At 50.5% G+C, this 20,602-nt stretch overlaps 1 protein-coding gene across 1 annotated transcript in view; it reads right to left on the bottom strand.

Annotated features, from left to right (window-relative positions):
• Positions 1-20,326, bottom strand: part of LOC106593493 (low-density lipoprotein receptor-related protein 6) — a 78,300-nt gene extending 57,974 nt beyond the window's left edge. Inside the window, 3 exon segments of the mRNA XM_045713962.1 lie at positions 2,436-2,633; positions 12,047-12,461; positions 19,941-20,326. Coding sequence (XP_045569918.1) covers positions 2,436-2,633; positions 12,047-12,461; positions 19,941-19,995 — 668 coding nt within the window. The 5' untranslated portion in view covers positions 19,996-20,326.
• Between the last annotated feature and the right edge of the window lie 276 nt (positions 20,327-20,602).

Genomic DNA, 20,602 nt, shown 5'->3' with positions numbered 1-20,602 from the left:
CCTCCCTGGAGAGACAGAGACACTAGTTTAGTCCTGTGGTAGGAGTAGTCCTCCCTGGACAGACAGAGAGACAGAGACACTAGTTTAGTACTGTGGTAGGAGTAGTCCTCCCTGGAGAGACAGAGACACTAGTTTAGTACTGTGGTAGGAGTAGTCCTCCCTGGAGAGACAGAGACACTAGTTTAGTACTGTGGTAGGAGTAGTCCTCCCTGGAGAGACAGAGACACTAGTTTAGTACTGTGGTAGGAGTAGTCCTCCCTGGAGAGACAGAGAGACAGAGACACTAGTTTAGTACTGTGGTAGGAGTAGTCCTCCCTGGAGAGACAGAGAGACAGAGACACTAGTTTAGTACTGTGGTAGGAGTAGTCCTCCCTGGAGAGACAGAGACACTAGTTTAGTACTGTGGTAGGAGTAGTCCTCCCTGGAGAGACAGAGACACTAGTTTAGTCCTGTGGTAGGAGTAGTCCTCCCTGGAGAGACAGAGACACTAGTTTAGTACTGTGGTAGGAGTAGTCCTCCCTGGAGAGACAGAGACACTAGTTTAGTACTGTGGTAGGAGTAGTCCTCCCTGGAGAGACAGAGACACTAGTTTAGTACTGTGGTAGGAGTAGTCCTCCCTGGAGAGACAGAGACACTAGTTTAGTACTGTGGTAGGAGTAGTCCTCCCTGGAGAGACAGAGACACTAGTTTAGTACTGTGGTAGGAGTAGTCCTCCCTGGAGAGACAGAGACACTAGTTTAGTCCTGTGGTAGGAGTAGTCCTCCCTGGAGAGACAGAGACACTAGTTTAGTACTGTGGTAGGAGTAGTCCTCCCTGGAGAGACAGAGATACAGAGACACTAGTTTAGTACTGTGGTAGGAGTAGTCCTCCCTGGAGAGACAGAGAGACAGAGACACTAGTTTAGTACTGTGGTAGGAGTAGTCCTCCCTGGAGAGACAGAGACACTAGTTTAGTACTGTGGTAGGAGTAGTCCTCCCTGGAGAGACAGAGACACTAGTTTAGTACTGTGGTAGGAGTAGTCCTCCCTGGAGAGACAGAGAGACAGAGACACTAGTTTAGTACTGTGGTAGGAGTAGTCCTCCCTGGAGAGACAGAGACACTAGTTTAGTACTGTGGTAGGAGTAGTCCTCCCTGGAGAGACAGAGAGACAGAGACACTAGTTTAGTACTGTGGTAGGAGTAGTCCTCCCTGGAGAGACAGAGCAAACAGACAGCATGTAGAGGCTCCATAGAGACAGGGAGGGGGGTTAGAGGCTCCATAGAGACAGGGAGGGGGGTTAGAGGAAGGGAGGGGGTTAGAGGCTCCATAGAGACAGGGAGGGGGTTAGAGGCTCCATAGAGACAGGGAGGGGATTAGAGGCTCCATAGAGGCAGGAAGGGGGATTAGAGGCTCCATAGAGACAGGGAGGGGGTTAGAGGAAGGGAGGGGGTTAGAGGAAGGGAGGGGGTTAGAGGCTCCATAGAGACAGGAAGGGGGGTTAGAGGCTCCATAGAGTCAGGAAAGGGGGGTTAGAGGCTCCATAGAGACATGAAAGGGGGGTTAGAGGAAGGGAGGGGGTTAGAGGCTCCATAGAGACAGGAAGGGGGGTTAGAGGCTCCATAGAGTCAGGAAAGGGGGGTTAGAGGCTCCATAGAGACAGGAAAGGGGGGTTAGAGGCTCCATAGAGACAGGAAAGGGGGGTTAGAGGAAGGGAGGGATTAGAGGCTCCATAGAGACAGGAAGGGGGTTTAGAGGCTCCATAGAGTCAGGAAAGGGGGGTTAGAGGCTCCATAGAGACAGGAAAGGGGGGTTAGAGGAAGGGAGGGGGTTAGAGGCTCCATAGAGACAGGAAGGGGAGTTAGAGGCTCCATAGAGTCAGGAAAGGGGGGTTAGAGGCTCCATAGAGACAGGAAGGGGGTTAGAGGCTCCATAGAGTCAGGAAAGGGGGGTTAGAGGCTCCATAGAGACAGGAAGGGGGGTTAGAGGCTCCATAGAGTCAGGAAAGGGGGGGTTAGAGGCTCCATAGAGACAGCAGGAAGGGGGGTTAGAGGCTCCATAGAGACAGCAGGAAGGGGGGTTAGAGGCTCCATAGAGACAGGAAGGGGGGGTTAGAGGCTCCATAGAGTCAGGAAAGGGGAGTTAGAGGCTCCATAGAGTCAGGAAAGGGGGGTTAGAGGCTCCATAGAGACAGGAAGGGGGGTTAGAGGCTCCATAGAGTCAGGAAAGGGGGGTTAGAGGCTCCATAGAGACAGGAAGGGGGGTTAGAGGCTCCATAGAGTCAGGAAAGGGGGGTTAGAGGCCCCATAGAGACAGGAAGGGGGGTTAGAGGCTCCATAGAGACAGCAGGAAGGGGGGGTTAGAGGCTCTGTAGAGACAGGAAGGGGGGTTAGAGGCTCCATAGAGTCAGGAAAGGGGGGTTAGAGGCTCCATAGTGATTGGTTGGCTGGTTACTGTACCTCCCAGTGCCATCCAGATTGGAGCGATGTATGAAGTTGAACTTGGCGTCCGCCCAGTACAGTTTCTCCCGGCTGTAGTCCAGCGTGAGCCCGTTGGGCCAGTAGATCTCCTTATCAATGATCATGGCTCTGCTTGTACCGTCCATCCCCGCTCGCTCAATCTTAGGGACCTCGCCCCAGTCCGTCCAGTACATGTACCTGCAGAGGAGAACGTGTTAGTAAAAAGTTCCCACCAACTCTGACCCGTAACTCGGTCCGTGTCTCGGACTGAGCCAGGCAACACCGCCTGGCTGGGAGCTGTTTTTACCGTCAGGCAGCAACACCGCCTGGCTGGGAGCTGTTTTTACCGTCAGGCAGCAACACCGCCTGGCTGGGAGCTGTTTTTACCGTCAGGCAGCAACACCGCCTGGCTGGGAGCTGTTTTTACCGTCAGGCAGCAACACCGCCTGGCTGGGAGCTGTTTTTACACGCAGGGCCGGGCCGCCACACGCAGGGCCGGGCCGCCACACGCAGGGCCGGGCCGCCACACGCAGGGCCAGACCCCCCCCCCCAACACACTGCATGCCTACATGGCTTGGCTGTTACCCTGTGTTAATAGCTGCCAGTAACTTAGAAGATAAAGGACTCCCATACCTCCCTCTGGTAGGGGGGGGGACACAGAGAGGAGGAGGAGGAGGAGGGGGGGGACACAGAGAGGAGGAGGAGGAGGGACACAGAGAGGGGGGTGCACAGAGAGGAGGGGGGCACAGAGAGAGGAGGAGGGGGGACACCTTAACCCTCCTGCTAAACCCATCACAGCGCTACGTTTCCACCTTAACCCTCCTGCTAAACCCATCACAGCGCTACGTTTCCACCTTAACCCTCCTGCTAAACCCATCCCAGCGCTACGTTTCCACCTTAACCCTCCTGCTAAACCCATCCCAGCGCTACGTTTCCTCCTTAACCCTCCTGCTAAACCCATCACAGCGCTACGTTTCCACCTTAACCCTCCTGCTAAACCCATCACAGCGCTACGTTTCCACCTTAACCCTCCTGCTAAACCCATCACAGCGCTACGTTTCCACCTTAACCCTCCTGCTAAACCCATCCCAGCGCTACGTTTCCACCTTAACCCTCCTGCTAAACCCATCACAGCGCTACGTTTCCACCTTAACCCTCCTGCTAAACCCATCCCAGCGCTACGTTTCCACCTTAACCCTCCTGCTAAACCCATCACAGCGCTACGTTTCCACCTTAACCCTCCTGCTAAACCCATCACAGCGCTACGTTTCCACCTTAACCCTCCTGCTAAACCCATCACAGCGCTACGTTTCCACCTTAACCCTCCTGCTAAACCCATCACAGCGCTACGTTTCCACCTTAACCCTCCTGCTAAACCCATCACAGCGCTACGTTTCCACCTTAACCCTCCTGCTAAACCCATCACAGCGCTACGTTTCCACCTTAACCCTCCTGCTAAACCCATCCCAGCGCTACGTTTCCACCTTAACCCTCCTGCTAAACCCATCACAGCGCTACGTTTCCACCTTAACCCTCCTGCTAAACCCATCCCAGCGCTACGTTTCCACCTTAACCCTCCTGCTAAACCCATCACAGCGCTACGTTTCCACCTTAACCCTCCTGCTAAACCCATCACAGCGCTACGTTTCCTCCTTAACCATCCTGCTAAACCAGGGGCCGGGGGGGACCGGAGCCCTCCCACCCCGTTCAGGGGGACTGAAGCCCTCCCACCCTGTTCAGGGGGGACCGGAGCCCTACCACCCTGTTCAGGGGGGACCGGAGCCCTACCACCCTGTTCAGGGGGGACTGAAGTCCCACCACCCTGTTCAGGGGGACTGGACCTCCCACCCTGTTCAGGGGGACTGGACCTCACACCCTGTTCAGGGGGGACCGGGGACCTCGCACCCTGTTCAGGGGGGACTGAAGCCCTACCACCCTGTTCAGGGGGGACTGGACCTTGCACCCTGTTCAGGGGGGACTGAAGCCCTACCACCCTGTTCAGGGGGACTGGACCTCGCACCCTGTTCAGGGGGACTGGACCTCGCACCCTGTTCAGGGGGACTGAAGCCCTACCACCCTGTTCAGGGGGGACTGGACCTCGCACCCTGTTCAGGGGGGACCTCTCACCCTGTTCAGGGGGGACTGGACCTCGCACCCTGTTCAGGGGGGACTGAAGCCCTACCACCCTGTTCAGGGGGGACTGGACCTCGCACCCTGTTCAGGGGGGACCTCGCACCCTGTTCAGGGGGGGACTGGCCCTCGCACCCTGTTCAATTTTAAGCCCTAAATACAGCCTGGACAATACAGGCTGGTCCAGATCCTACCAATATAACGCCCTAAATACAGCCTGGACAATACAGGCTGGTCCAGATCCTACCAATATAACGCCCTAAATACAGCCTGGACAATACAGGATGGCCCAGATCCTACCAATATAACGCCCTAAATACAGCCTGGACAATACAGGATGGTCCAGATCCTACCAATATAACGCCCTAAATACAGCCTGGACAATATAGGCTGGTCCAGATCATACCAATATAACGCCCTAAATACAGCCTGGACAATACAGGATGGCCCAGATCCTACCAATATAAAGCCACAAATACAGCCTGGACAATACAGGATGGTCCAGATCCTACCAATATAACGCCCTAAATACAGCCTGGACAATACAGGATGGTCCAGATCCTACCAATATAACGCCCTAAATACAGCCTGGACAATACAGGATGGTCCAGATCCTACCAAAGCACCCCCACAACATGATGCTGCCACCCCCGTGCTTCACGGTTGGGATGGTGTTCTTCGGCTTGCAAGCCTCCCCCTTTTACCTCCAAACATAACGATGGTCATTATGGCCAAACAGTTCTATTTTTGTTTCATCAGACCAGAGGACATTTCTCCAAAAAGTACGATCTTTGTCCCCATGTGCAGTTGCAAACCGTAGTCTGGCTTTTTTTATGCCGGTTTTGGAGCAGTGGCTTCTTCCTTGCAGAGCGGCCTTTCAGGTTATGTCGATATAGGACTCGTTTTACAGTGGATATAAAATTAGCCTATCAGAAGCTTCTAAAGCCATGACATCATTTTCTGGAATTTTCCAAGCTGTTTAAAGCCACCAGTCAACTTAGTGCATGTAAACTTCTGACCCACTGGAATTGTGATACAGTGAATTATAAGTGAAATAATCTGTCTGTAAACAATTGTTGGAAAAATGACTTGTGTCACACACAAAGTAGATGACCTAACCGACTTGCCAAAACTATAGTTTGTTAACAAGAAATTTGTGGAGTGGTTGAAAAACCAGTTTTAATGACTCCAACCTGAGTGGATGTAAACTTCCGACTTCGACTGCAGCTCATCTCAGCTGAACAAAGACTTATTTGAGTTGGAGATTTGACAAGCAGCTGATTCAAAATGGAAACTATGTGACCCACCTAAATGTATGTGACAGAGATTAGTGTCTGTCCCAGCTGGCTCGCCGAACGACGGAAAGAGACAAACCTATTTCATCCACTCACCACAGAGCACAGACTGGAGAAATGTAAACAAACAGTGTAAACAGCCGTGTCCACTGGACCAGAACAGAGTAAACAAAGTGTTTACAGCCGTGTCCACTGGACCAGAACAGAGTAAACAAAGTGTTTACAGCCGTGTCCACTGGACCAGAACAGAGTAAACAAAGTGTTTACAGCCGTGTCCACTGACCAGAACAGAGTAAACTGTCCAGTAGACAGTAAATCTCTAAGCAACATATTAGCCCCGTGTAAATCCGGACGAGGAACAGACATATCCGTGTAAATCCAGACGAGGAACAGACATATCCGTGTAAATCCAGACGAGGAACAGACATATCCGTGTAAATCTAGACGAGGAACAGACATATCCGTGTAAATCTAGACGAGGAACAGACATATCCGTGTAAATCTAGACGAGGAACAGACATATCCGTGTAAATCTAGACGAGGAACAGACATATCCGTGTAAATCCGGACGAGGAACAGACATATCCGTGTAAATCTAGACGAGGAACAGACATATCCGTGTAAATCTAGACGAGGAACAGACATATCCGTGTAAATCTAGACGAGGAACAGACATATCCGTGTAAATCTAGACGAGGAACAGACATATCCGTGTAAATCCGGACGAGGGGATCAACAGCAACACTACCATCGTGATGTTTAGGTTACTAAGAGCAACCAGGAAGAAGGATTCCATTCCGTCCAATAGAGCGAGAGAGAGGATTCTCGACCCGAGATCTGGACCTCAGAGCAGAAACGCCACGACACAGACGATTCGCTGACGCTCTACCGTGTCACTAACCCCTCCCCCTTCCGTCCATGTCAGAGAAGACTCCTCCCCCGTCCGCCATGTCAGAGAAGACTCCTCCCCCTTCCGCCATGTCAGAGAAGACTCCTCCCCCTTCCTACCTGGTCACGTTGTTATTAATTCAAGTCGTCCAATCACAGTTCATACCAGGGTTTAACTCCTTCACCCCCAGGTGCAAACAGATAATGCACACATGTCCTCACGACCCCATTAACACAGCATCTAGCTGTGGGTCCTGGTAGTTCTGCCGTATCAGTCCTCACGACCCCATTAACACAGCATCTAGCTGTGGGTCCTGGTAGTTCTGCTGTATCAGTCCTCACGACCCCATTAACACAGCATCTAGCTGTGGGTCCTGGTAGTTCTGCCGTATCAGTCCTCACGACCCCATTAACACAGCATCTAGCTGTGGGTCCTGGTAGTTCTGCCGTATCAGTCCTCACGACCCCATTAACACAGCATCTAGCTGTGGGTCCTGGTAGTTGTGCCGTATCAGTCCTCACGACCCCATTAACACAGCATCTAGCTGTGGGTCCTGGTAGTTCTGCCGTATCAGTCCTCACGACCCCATTAACACAGCATCTAGCTGTGGGTCCTGGTAGTTCTGCTGTATCAGTCCTCACGACCCCATTAACACAGCATCTAGCTGTGGGTCCTGGTAGTTCTGCCGTATCAGTCCTCACGACCCCATTAACACAGCATCTAGCTGTGGGTCCTGGTAGTTCTGCTGTATCAGTCCTCACGACCCCATTAACACAGCATCTAGCTGTGGGTCCTGGTAGTTCTGCCGTATCAGTCCTCACGACCCCATTAACACAGCATCTAGCTGTGGGTCCTGGTAGTTCTGCCGTATCAGTCCTCACGACCCCATTAACACAGCATCTAGCTGTGGGTCCTGGTAGTTCTGCCGTATCAGTCCTCACGACCCCATTAACACAGCATCTAGCTGTGGGTCCTGGTAGTTCTGCCGTATCAGTCCTCACGACCCCATTAACACAGCATCTAGCTGTGGGTCCTGGTAGTTCTGCCGTATCAGTCCTCACGACCCCATTAACACAGCATCTAGCTGTGGGTCCTGGTAGTTCTGCCGTATCAGTCCTCACGACCCCATTAACACAGCATCTAGCTGTGGGTCCTGGTAGTTCTGCTGTATCAGTCCTCACGACCCCATTAACACAGCATCTAGCTGTGGGTCCTGGTAGTTCTGCCGTATCAGTCCTCACGACCCCATTAACACAGCATCTAGCTGTGGGTCCTGGTAGTTCTGCTGTATCAGTCCTCACGACCCCATTAACACAGCATCTAGCTGTGGGTCCTGGTAGTTCTGCTGTATCAGTCCTCACGACCCCATTAACACAGCATCTAGCTGTGGGTCCTGGTAGTTCTGCCGTATCAGTCCTCACGACCCCATTAACACAGCATCTAGCTGTGGGTCCTGGTAGTTCTGCCGTATCAGTCCTCACGACCCCATTAACACAGCATCTAGCTGTGGGTCCTGGTAGTTCTGCTGTATCAGTCCTCACGACCCCATTAACACAGCATCTAGCTGTGGGTCCTGGTAGTTCTGCTGTATCAGTCCTCACGACCCCATTAACACAGCATCTAGCTGTGGGTCCTGGTAGTTCTGCTGTATCAGTCCTCACGACCCCATTAACACAGCATCTAGCTGTGGGTCCTGGTAGTTCTGCTGTATCAGTCCTCACGACCCCATTAACACAGCATCTAGCTGTGGGTCCTGGTAGTTCTGCTGTATCAGTCCTCACGACCCCATTAACACAGCATCTAGCTGTGGGTCCTGGTAGTTCTGCTGTATCAGTCCTCACGACCCCATTAACACAGCATCTAGCTGTGGGTCCTGGTAGTTCTGCTGTATCAGTCCTCACGACCCCATTAACACAGCATCTAGCTGTGGGTCCTGGTAGTTCTGCTGTATCAGTCCTCACGACCCCATTAACACAGCATCTAGCTGTGGGTCCTGGTAGTTCTGCTGTATCAGTCCTCACGACCCCATTAACACAGCATCTAGCTGTGGGTCCTGGTAGTTCTGCCGTATCAGTCCTCACGACCCCATTAACACAGCATCTAGCTGTGGGTCCTGGTAGTTCTGCCGTATCAGTCCTCACGACCCCATTAACACAGCATCTAGCTGTGGGTCCTGGTAGTTCTGCTGTATCAGTCCTCACGACCCCATTAACACAGCATCTAGCTGTGGGTCCTGGTAGTTCTGCCGTATCAGTCCTCACGACCCCATTAACACAGCATCTAGCTGTGGGTCCTGGTAGTTCTGCTGTATCAGTCCTCACGACCCCATTAACACAGCATCTAGCTGTGGGTCCTGGTAGTTCTGCCGTATCAGTCCTCACGACCCCATTAACACAGCATCTAGCTGTGGGTCCTGGTAGTTCTGCCGTATCAGTCCTCACGACCCCATTAACACAGCATCTAGCTGTGGGTCCTGGTAGTTCTGCCGTATCAGTCCTCACGACCCCATTAACACAGCATCTAGCTGTGGGTCCTGGTAGTTCTGCCGTATCAGTCCTCACGTCCCCATTAACCTGACGTTCTAGTGTCCTCCGGCCTGTACTGTCCCCTAACGTTCTAGTGTCCTCCGGCCTGTACTGTCCCCTAACGTTCTAGTGTCCTCCGGCCTGTACTGTCCCCTAACGTTCTAGTGTCCTCCGGCCTGTACTGTCCCCTAACGTTCTAGTGTCCTCCAGCCTGTACTGTCCCCTAACGTTCTAGTGTCCTCCAGCCTGTACTGTCCCCTAACGTTCTAGTGTCCTCCGGCCTGTACTGTCCCCTAACGTTCTAGTGTCCTCCGGCCTGTACTGTCCCCTAACGTTCTAGTGTCCTCCGGCCTGTACTGTCCCCTAACGTTCTAGTGTCCTCCAGCCTGTACTGTCCCCTAACGTTCTAGTGTCCTCCAGCCTGTACTGTCCCCTAACGTTCTAGTGTCCTCCAGCCTGTACTGTCCCCTTAACGTTCTAGTGTCCTCCGGCCTGTACTGTCCCCTAACGTTCTAGTGTCCTCCGGCCTGTACTGTCCCCTAACGTTCTAGTGTCCTCCAGCCTGTACTGTCCCCTAACGTTCTAGTGTCCTCCAGCCTGTACTGTCCCCTAACGTTCTAGTGTCCTCCAGCCTGTACTGTCCCCTAACGTTCTAGTGTCCTCCGGCCTGTACTGTCCCCTAACGTTCTAGTGTCCTCCGGCCTGTACTGTCCCCTAACGTTCTAGTGTCCTCCGGCCTGTACTGTCCCCTAACGTTCTAGTGTCCTCCGGCCTGTACTGTCCCCTAACGTTCTAGTGTCCTCCGGCCTGTACTGTCCCCTAACGTTCTAGTGTCCTCCGGCCTGTACTGTCCCCTAACGTTCTAGTGTCCTCCGGCCTGTACTGTCCCCTAACGTTCTAGTGTCCTCCGGCCTGTACTGTCCCCTAACGTTCTAGTGTCCTCCGGCCTGTACTGTCCCCTAACGTTCTAGTGTCCTCCGGCCTGTACTGTCCCCTAACGTTCTAGTGTCCTCCAGCCTGTACTGTCCCCTAACGTTCTAGTGTCCTCCAGCCTGTACTGTCCCCTAACGTTCTAGTGTCCTCCAGCCTGTACTGTCCCCTAACGTTCTAGTGTCCTCCGGCCTGTACTGTCCCCTAACGTTCTAGTGTCCTCCAGCCTGTACTGTCCCCTAACGTTCTAGTGTCCTCCAGCCTGTACTGTCCCCTAACGTTCTAGTGTCCTCCAGCCTGTACTGTCCCCTTAACGTTCTAGTGTCCTCCGGCCTGTACTGTCCCCTAACGTTCTAGTGTCCTCCGGCCTGTACTGTCCCCTAACGTTCTAGTGTCCTCCAGCCTGTACTGTCCCCTAACGTTCTAGTGTCCTCCAGCCTGTACTGTCCCCTAACGTTCTAGTGTCCTCCAGCCTGTACTGTCCCCTAACGTTCTAGTGTCCTCCGGCCTGTACTGTCCCCTAACGTTCTAGTGTCCTCCAGCCTGTACTGTCCCCTAACGTTCTAGTGTCCTCCAGATGGACTGTCCCCTAACGTTCTAGTGTCCTCCGGCCTGTACTGTCCCCTAACGTTCTAGTGTCCTCCAGCCTGTACTGTCCCCTAATGTCCTCCGGCCTGTACTGTCCCCTAACGTTCTAGTGTCCTCCGGCCTGTACTGTCCCCTAACGTTCTAGTGTCCTCCGGCCTGTACTGTCCCCTAACGTTCTAGTGTCCTCCGGCCTGTACTGTCCCCTAATGTTCTAGTGTCCTCCAGCCTGTACTGTCCCCTAACGTTCTAGTGTCCTCCAGCCTGTACTGTCCCCTAACGTTCTAGTGTCCTCCAGCCTGTACTGTCCCCTAACATTCTAGTGTCCTCCAGCCTGTACTGTCCCCTAACGTTCTAGTGTCCTCCAGCCTGTACTGTCCCCTAACGTTCTAGTATCCTCCAGCCTGTACTGTCCCCCTAACGTTCTAGTGTCCTCCAGCCTGTACTGTCCCCTAACGTTCTAGTGTCCTCCAGCCTGTACTGTCCCCTAACGTTCTAGTGTCCTCCAGCCTGTACTGTCCCCTAACGTTCTAGTGTCCTCCAGCCTGTACTGTCCCCTAACGTTCTAGTGTCCTCCAGCCTGTACTGTCCCCTAACGTTCTAGTGTCCTCCAGCCTGTACTGTCCCCTAACGTTCTAGTGTCCTCCAGCCTGTACTGTCCCCTAACGTTCTAGTGTCCTCCGGCCTGTACTGTCCCCTAACGTTCTAGTGTCCTCCGGCCTGTACTGTCCCCTAACGTTCTAGTGTCCTCCGGCCTGTACTGTCCCCTAACGTTCTAGTGTCCTCCGGCCTGTACTGTCCCCTAACGTTCTAGTGTCCTCCGGCCTGTACTGTCCCCTAACGTTCTAGTGTCCTCCGGCCTGTACTGTCCCCTAACGTTCTAGTGTCCTCCAGCCTGTACTGTCCCCTAACGTTCTAGTGTCCTCCAGCCTGTACTGTCCCCTAACGTTCTAGTGTCCTCCGGCCTGTACTGTCCCCTAACGTTCTAGTGTCCTCCAGCCTGTACTGTTCCCTAACGTTCTAGTGTCCTCCGGCCTGTACTGGGGGAGAAGCTCTTGGTTTAAGGAACCTTGCAACCCAATCCAGGTAAGGGTCAAAGGTGAGACACGCCCTCAGTAACACACTCCTCCTCCTTTCCTCCTCCTCCTCCTCCTCCTCCTCCTCCCAGACCAAACCGGGTCCAGAGAGATGGCTCGGGGCTGGTCCAGGTAGTTCTACTGAACTCTACTTTACTACAGGTTGTCAGGTACTACTCACCCTCTACCCGGGTCCAGAGAGATGGCTCGGGGCTGGTCCAGATCCTGCCAGAAAAGAACTCTCCGTAACGATCCGTCCAACTCGGCCACCTCGATCCGATTGGTCTCGGAGTCCGTCCAGTACAGCTTCCTGCCTAACCAGTCGCAGGCCAGGCCGTCCGGGGACGCCAACCCCGATACGACCACCGTCTGGGATGCCGCCGCTGCCGCCGGGCCGGACCCCGATTGGTTGAAGGTGGTGCGTTTGATGGCTTCCTCGCTGACGTCACTCCAGTAGACCAATCCCTGGGCGTATACGTAATCCACGGCGGCGGCGTCCTCCAGACCGCCGACCACCACCGTGGCGTTGGCCCTGCCGTGAGCCGCATCCACCAGCCGCAGGTCCCGCCGGTTGGCATACAGCAGGAGGGGTACACCTGGTGGGGGGCGGGGATAGGGTCAGACAGAAATACAGGAGGGGTACACCTGGTGGGGGGCGGGGATAGGGACAGGAGAGGTACACCTGGTGGGGGCGGGGATAGGGTCAGACAGAAATACAGGAGGGGTACACCTGGTGGGGGCGGGGATAGGGTCAGACAGAAATACAGGAGGGGTACACCTGGTGGGGGGCGGGGATAGGGACAGGAGAGGTACACCTGGTGGGGGCGGGGATAGGGACAGGAGGGGTACACCTGGTGGGGGCGGGGATAGGGTCAGACAGAAATACAGGAGGGGTACACCTGGTGGGGGGCGGGGATAGGGTCAGACAGAAATACAGGAGGGGTACACCTGGTGGGGGCGGGGATAGGGACAGACAGAAATACAGGAGGGGTACACCTGGTGGGGCGGGGATAGGGTCAGGAGGGGTACACCTGGTGGGGGCGGGACCCCTACAGTACTACAACCCCCCTACAGTACTACAACGCCCCTACAGTACTACAACGCCCCTACACTACTACAACCCCCCTACAGTACTACAACCCCCCTACAGAACTACAACCCCCCTACAGTACTACAACGCCCCTACAGTACTACAACGCCCCTACAGTACTACAACCCCCTACAGTACTACAACGCCCCTACAGTACTACAACACCCCTAGAGTACTACAACACCCTACAACAGCACTACAACGCCCCTACAACACCACTACAACGCCCCTACAGTACTACAACACCCCTACAACACCACAACACCCCTACAGAACTACAACACCCCTACAACCCCCCTACAGTACTACAACCCCCTACAGTACTACAACCCCCTACAACCCCCTACAGTACTACGACGCCCCTACAGTACTACGACGCCCCTACAGTACTACGACGCCCCTACAGTACTACGACGCCCCTACAGTACTACGACGCCCCTACAGCACTACGACGCCCCTACAGCACTACGACACCCTTACAGCACTACGACACCCTTACAGCACTACGACACCCTTACAGCACTACGACACCCTTACAGCACTACGACACCCTTACAGCACTACGACACCCTTACAGCACTACAACGCCCTACAACACCACTACAACGCCCCTACAGTACTACAACACTCCTACAACACCACAACACCCCTACAGAACTACAACACCCCTACAACCCCCTACAGTACTACAACCCCCTACAGTACTACAACCCCCCTACAGTACTACGACGCCCCTACAGTACTACGACGCCCCTACAGCACTACGACGCCCCTACAGCACTACGACGCCCCTACAGCACTACGACGCCCTTACAGCACTACGACACCCTTACAGCACTACGACACCCCTACAGTACTACAACCCCCTACAGTACTACAACCCCCCTACAGAACTACAACCCCCTACAGTACTACAACCTCCCTACAGAACTACAACGCCCCTACAGTACTACAACACCCCTAGAGTACTACAACACCCTACAACAGCACTACAACGCCCCTACAACACCACTACAACGCCCCTACAGTACTACAACACCCCTACAACACCACAACACCCCTACAGAACTACAACACCCCTACAACCCCCCTACAGTACTACAACCCCCTACAGTACTACAACCCCCTACAGTACTACAACCCCCTACAGTACTACGACGCCCCTACAGTACTACGACGCCCCTACAGTACTACGACGCCCCTACAGTACTACGGCGCCCCTACAGTACTACGGCGCCCCTACAGTACTACGGCGCCCCTACAGTACTACGACGCCCCTACAGCACTACGATGCCCCTACAGCACTACGACACCCTTACAGCACTACGACACCCTTACAGCACTACGACACCCTTACAGCACTACGACACCCTTACAGCACTACGACACCCTTACAGCACTACGACACCCTTACAGCACTACGACACCCTTACAGCACTACAACGCCCCTACAACACCACTACAACGCCCCTACAGTACTACAACACTCCTACAACACCACAACACCCCTACAGAACTACAACACCCCTACAACCCCCTACAGTACTACAACCCCCCTACAGTACTACAACCCCCCTACAACCCCCCTACAGTACTACGACGCCCCTACAGTACTACGACGCCCCTACAGTACTACGACGCCCCTACAGCACTACGACACCCTTACAGCACTACGACACCCTTACAGCACTACGACACCCTTACAGTCGGCCGGGGGGGGGCAGATAACCAAGTCAGACGCAACAACCGCTGTCTGTTTCAACATCAACCAACTGAGAAGAAATGTTACCTTCATTTGGTTGAGAGCTGGATCTATTCCTCTCTGTAGTGACCTCTAACCAGAACACTATAAACATATTCAACAACTTGCTTTAGGCAGCTTGTTGTTCACAGACTGAAACGTCTCTGAACAACAAAACAAGGTCCAAACTTGAGTTATCCTCCTCCATGTTGTCTTGAGACCAGTGATTTCTGATCCAAAAACACACCAGTGATTTCTGATCCAAAAACACACACCAGTGATTTCTGATCCCCCAAAAACACACACCAGTGATTTCTGATCCCCAAAAAACACACCAGTGATTTCTGATCCCCCCCCAAAAAAACACACACCAGTGATTTCTGATCCCCCCCCAAAAAAACACACACCAGTGATTTCTGATCCCCCCCCCAAAAAACACACCAGTGATTTCTGATCCCCCCCCAAAAAACACACCAGTGATTTCTGATCCAAAAAAAACACACCAGTGATTTCTGATCCAAAAAAACACACCAGTGATTTCTGATCCAAAAAACACACCAGTGATTTCTGATCCAAAAAAAACACACCAGTGATTTCTGATCCAAAAAAAACACACCAGTGATTTCTGATCCAAAAAACACACCAGTGATTTCTGATCCAAAAAACACACACCAGTGATTTCTGATCCCCAAAAAAACACACCAGTGATTTCTGATCCCCCAAAAACACACACCAGTGATTTCTGATCCCCCAAAAACACACACCAGTGATTTCTGATCCCCAAAAAACACACCAGTGATTTCTGATCCCCCAAAAAAACACACCAGTGATTTCTGATCCCCCAAAAAAACACACCAGTGATTTCTGATCCCCAAAAAACACACCAGTGATTTCTGATCCAAAAACCACACCAGTGATTTCTGATCCCCCAGAAAAACACACCAGTGATTTCTGATCCCCCAAAAAAACACACCAGTGATTTCTGATCCAAAAAACCACACCAGTGATTTCTGATCCCCCAGAAAAACACACCAGTGATTTCTGATCCAAAAACACACCAGTGATTTCTGATCCAAAAAAACACACCAGTGATTTCTGATCCCCAAAAAACACACCAGTGATTTCTGATCCAAAAAAACACACCAGTGATTTCTGATCCAAAACACACACCAGTGATTTCTGATCCAAAAACACACCAGTGATTTCTGATCCAAAAAACACACCAGTGATTTCTGATCCAAAAAACACACCAGTGATTTCTGATCCAAACACACACCAGTGATTTCTGATCCAAAAAACACACCAGTGATTTCTGATCCAAAAAACACACCAGTGATTTCTGATCCAAAAAACACACCAGTGATTTCTGATCCAAAAACACACCAGTGATTTCTGATCCAAAAACACACCAGTGATTTCTGAGAACAGTTCAATGAAAGTTGAACCACTTTCAGTCTGCTTTTTCTTTACCTCCACGTCATCCAATATGGCTGCCAGATGGCGAGCGAGAGGGCCTAGCCTACTGTAGGACAGTATTACTGCTCAATACTACTCAGACGTGACTACCACTATCAAATTCACATAGGGAATAGTGTGTCATTTGGGATTCCAGCCTATGGGCCCTGGTCCAAGGTAGTGGACTATTTTAGGGTATAGGGATCCATTTGGGAACCACTGAATTCAATACAACCCAGACTAGACTGAAAACATTCACATCCCATAGTATATGAACACTAGTTTCAAAGTACATGGTGATAAACCTATTTCACAATAATAGTCTATCTATCTATGCCAACTAAATTCTGTATACATCTGGCCCCTCTTTGGACACTGTGTTAACTAACCTCCAGACGAGCTTCAATGCTATACAACTCTACTTCCGTGGCCTCCAACTGCTCTTAAAACGCAGGTAAAACTAAATGCATGCTCTTCAATCGATCGCTGCCTGCACCTGCTCGGCCCGTCCAGCATCACTACTCTGGACGGTTCTGACTTAGAATATGTGGACAACTACAAATACCTAGGTGTCTGGTTAGACTGTAAACTCTCCTTCCAGACTCACATTAAGCATCTCCTATCCAAAATTAAATCTAGAATCGGCTTCCTATTTCGCAACAAAGCCTCCTTCACTCATGCTGCCAAACATACCCTCGTAAAACTGACCATCCTACCGATCCTCGACTTCGGTGATGTCATCTATAAAATAGCCTCCAATACCCTACTCAACAAACTGGATACAGTCTATCACAGTGCCATCCGTTTTGTCACCAAAGCCCCATATACTACCCACCACTGCGACCTGTACGCTCTGGCCCTCGCTACATATTCGTCGCCAGACCCACTGGCTCCAGGTCATCTATAAGTCTCTGCTAGGTAAAGCTCCGCCTTATCTCAGCTCACTGGTCACCATAGCAGCACCCACTCGTAGCACGCGCTCCAGCAGGTATATCTCTCTGGTCATCCCCCCCAAAGCCAACACCTCCTTTGGCCGCCTTTCCTTCCAGTTCTCTGCTGCCAATGACTGGAACGAACTGCAAAAATCACTGAAGCTGGAGACTCATATCTCCCTCACTAGCTTTAAGCACCAGCTGTCAGAGCAGCTCACAGATCATTGCACCTGTACACAGCCCATCTGTAAACAGCCCATCCAACTACCTCATCCCCATACTGTATTTATTTATCTTGCTCCTTTGCACCCCAGTATCTCTACTTGCACATTCATCTTCAGCACATCTACCATTCCAGTGTTTAATTGCTATATTGTAATTACTTCGCCATTATGGCCTATTTATTGCCTTTACCTCCCTTATCCTACCTCATTTGCTCACACTGTATATAGACTTATCTTTCTACTGTATTATTGACTGTTTGTTTTACTCCATGTGTAACTCTGTGTTGTTGTATGTTGTCGAACTGCTTTGCTTTATCTTGGCCAGGTCGCAGTTGCAAATGAGAACTTGCTCTCAACTAACCTACCTGGTTAAATAAAGGACTTGTTCTCAACTAACCTACCTGGTTAAATAAAGGTGAAATAAAATAAATAAATATAAAATATGAAGTGCACTTACTTCACTGAACGGCAGTAGCAAAATAAATCGCCTTCACACCGGATCCCCTCTGATTCTACCAAAGGCTTGAATAAACTGTCGTCTACTTTGCCATCTCGTAGGTGAATTTAAACCTTTTATATCAAAAACTGGGCAACGCCTAGGCAAAGACATGATGGGTATGACTCCTGGGAGAGAGACTTCCCTTCCGTAGTTCAACACAGTGACCTCAACGTGCCTTCCCTACTAGAAAGAGAACCGTGAATTAGGTTTGTGTGAGAATGAGATGTAGTCCAGATTGAATTAGGTTTGTGTGAGAATGAGATGTAGTCCAGATTTAATGAGGTTTGTGTGATGTAGTCCAGATTGAATTAGGTTTATGTGAGAATGAGATGTAGTCCAGATTGAATTAGGTTTATGTGAGAATGAGATGTAGTCCAGATTGAATTAGGTTTGTGTGAGAATGAGATGTAGTCCAGATTGAATTAGGTTTATGTGAGAATGAGATGTAGCCCAAATTGAATTAGGTTTATGTGAGAATGAGATGTAGCCCAAATTGAATTAGGTTTATGTGAGAATGAGATGTAGCCCAGATTGAATTAGGTTTGTGTGAGAATGAGATGTAGTCCAGATTGAATTAGGTTTATGTGATGTAGTCCAGATTGAATTAGGTTTATGTGAGAATAAGATGTAATCCAGATTGTCCATGATTATTTGAACAGATGTTTACACGGTCACCTTGCAGCGGAAAACTAATATTAAATACAGATATACCAATACGTCAAGGTTCTATAGCTGGTTAGAGAACTACAATCCACATTAGCCTAGTGACTTGCAACAAGACTTTGTAGTATGTGTCCAAAAAGTTAATGAAAGCCATGCCAATGAACATCCTCTGTTCTAACGTGGTTCATGCACTATCCAGTTTTATATTGTAACTAGTTAGATACTTTTATTATAATTGACTTGCAATAAGTTAGTTAGTTACTCTTTCCAAAATGAAAGTACGCAACAAATGTGTCTTATCTGTGGAGGCACCTTTTTTTAAAACGTTTAAAATGTAACATATACAGTCAACATTATTGTTAGCCAGTGTAGCTAGCAGACTTAGCTAGGTATCAGAGTCTCTCTCTGGTTGGCTAAAGATAGTTAGCTTAAATCACAACAGTAACTGCAGAAAATATCTGCCTGTAGCGTAAACAGGTGTGAAAAACTACAAACAACTAGTAAAAAAATCACTGCTAACTTAACTCAAAATGTTACAAACCAACAAAACAGTGGAAATTAAAAATGACTAGTTAGTTAACAATCATCGGATAGCCAACTAGTTAGCTACAGGTAGCAAGACGCTATGGGAAAACACTGTTGTAGTTAGCCATCCTGCTAACGTTAGCTAGTTACAGTAGATACAGGTAGCAAGGCGCTATGGGAAAACACTGTTGTAGTTAGCCATCCTGCTAACGTTAGCTAGTTACAGATACAGGTAGCAAGGCGCTATGGGAAAACACTGTTGTAGTTAGCCATCCTGCTAACGTTAGCTAGTTACAGTAGATACAGGTAGCAAGGCGCTATGGGAAAACACTGTTGTAGTTAGCCATCCTGCTAACGTTAGCTAGTTACAGTAGATACAGGTAGCAAGGCGCTATGGGAAAACACTGTTGTAGTTAGCCATCCTGATAACGTTAGCTAGTTACAGATACAGGTAGCAAGGCGCTATGGGAAAACACTGTTGTAGTTAGCCATCCTGCTAACGTTAGCTAGTTACAGTAGATACAGGTAGCAAGGCGCTATGGGAAAACACTGTTGTAGTTAGCCATCCTGCTAACGTTAGCTAGTTACAGTAGATACAGGTAGCAAGGCGCTATGGGAAAACACTGTTGTAGTTAGCCATCCTGCTAACGTTAGCTAGTTACAGTAGATACAGGTAGCAAGGCGCTATGGGAAAACATTGTTGTAGTTAGCCATCCTGCTAACGTTAGCTAACTACTCCTGATGATGAACAAATCACATCCCCTTCACTGGGCCCCACTAATGAGCAAACGAGGCCATTGCAAAGAAAAGAGCCCCAAATCTAGACACTAGGATCCCCACCTCTGGACACCATATCCCCCCCTCTCCTCCTCCTCCTCCTCCAACTTTCCACGGAAGGAAAAAAATAAATACAAAATAAAACAAGCAAAAAAAGATCAAAACTCACCTCGTATTAGCAAACAAAAACTAGAGAACAACACAGTCCGTAGCACGGCGCCCATCTTTCTGCCTTGTTCTCACCCCGGCCGCTCCTGTTCAGCGCAGGCTTCGCATTGCTGTGTCCTAATTCCTCCGACGGAACTGTTAGATTGTAACAATATATTTGGGGCTTGTTGTTGTTTGTTTGTTTGTTGTTGTTGTTGGGGCTACAATGTAACTGTGCTTATTCTCAGTTCCATTTCTACTAGGTCTGTTTCAGGCTCGGTGGCGCTGCGATTCATTCTCCTGCCTGAGAGCAACATGCCAACCCTCCCCCCTTCTCCTTTACCTTCCCCTCCCGTCTCTTTCTCTGCTGTCTATTGTTGGACTTGATTACATTGCAGCCCCCTCTCGTCCAGCTGGATTTACAACACATTCAAAATCACTACGGTGGCTGGGGGGGGGGGGGGAAATACATTTTAAAAAATCACGCAACCGATAGGGTCAAGATACTTGTTACCTGGTCGAAGACAGAAAACCTGATCTAATGTAACAATTGTTTGAGTGTGAAAGTTCCACATTCCGAAAGGGACTATATTTTTTTCTGCCGGAGTACTCGGTGCTTCGGTTTTTAGAATAACATACCCCTATGACCCTGCCTCCGCTGCTGGCCGGATCTCCTTTTACTCC

The sequence above is a fragment of the Salmo salar genome, unplaced genomic scaffold (genome assembly GCF_905237065.1).
Source record: "Salmo salar unplaced genomic scaffold, Ssal_v3.1, whole genome shotgun sequence".
Classification (NCBI taxonomy): domain Eukaryota; kingdom Metazoa; phylum Chordata; class Actinopteri; order Salmoniformes; family Salmonidae; genus Salmo; species Salmo salar.
This window is presented reverse-complemented; position numbering and strand designations above follow the sequence as displayed.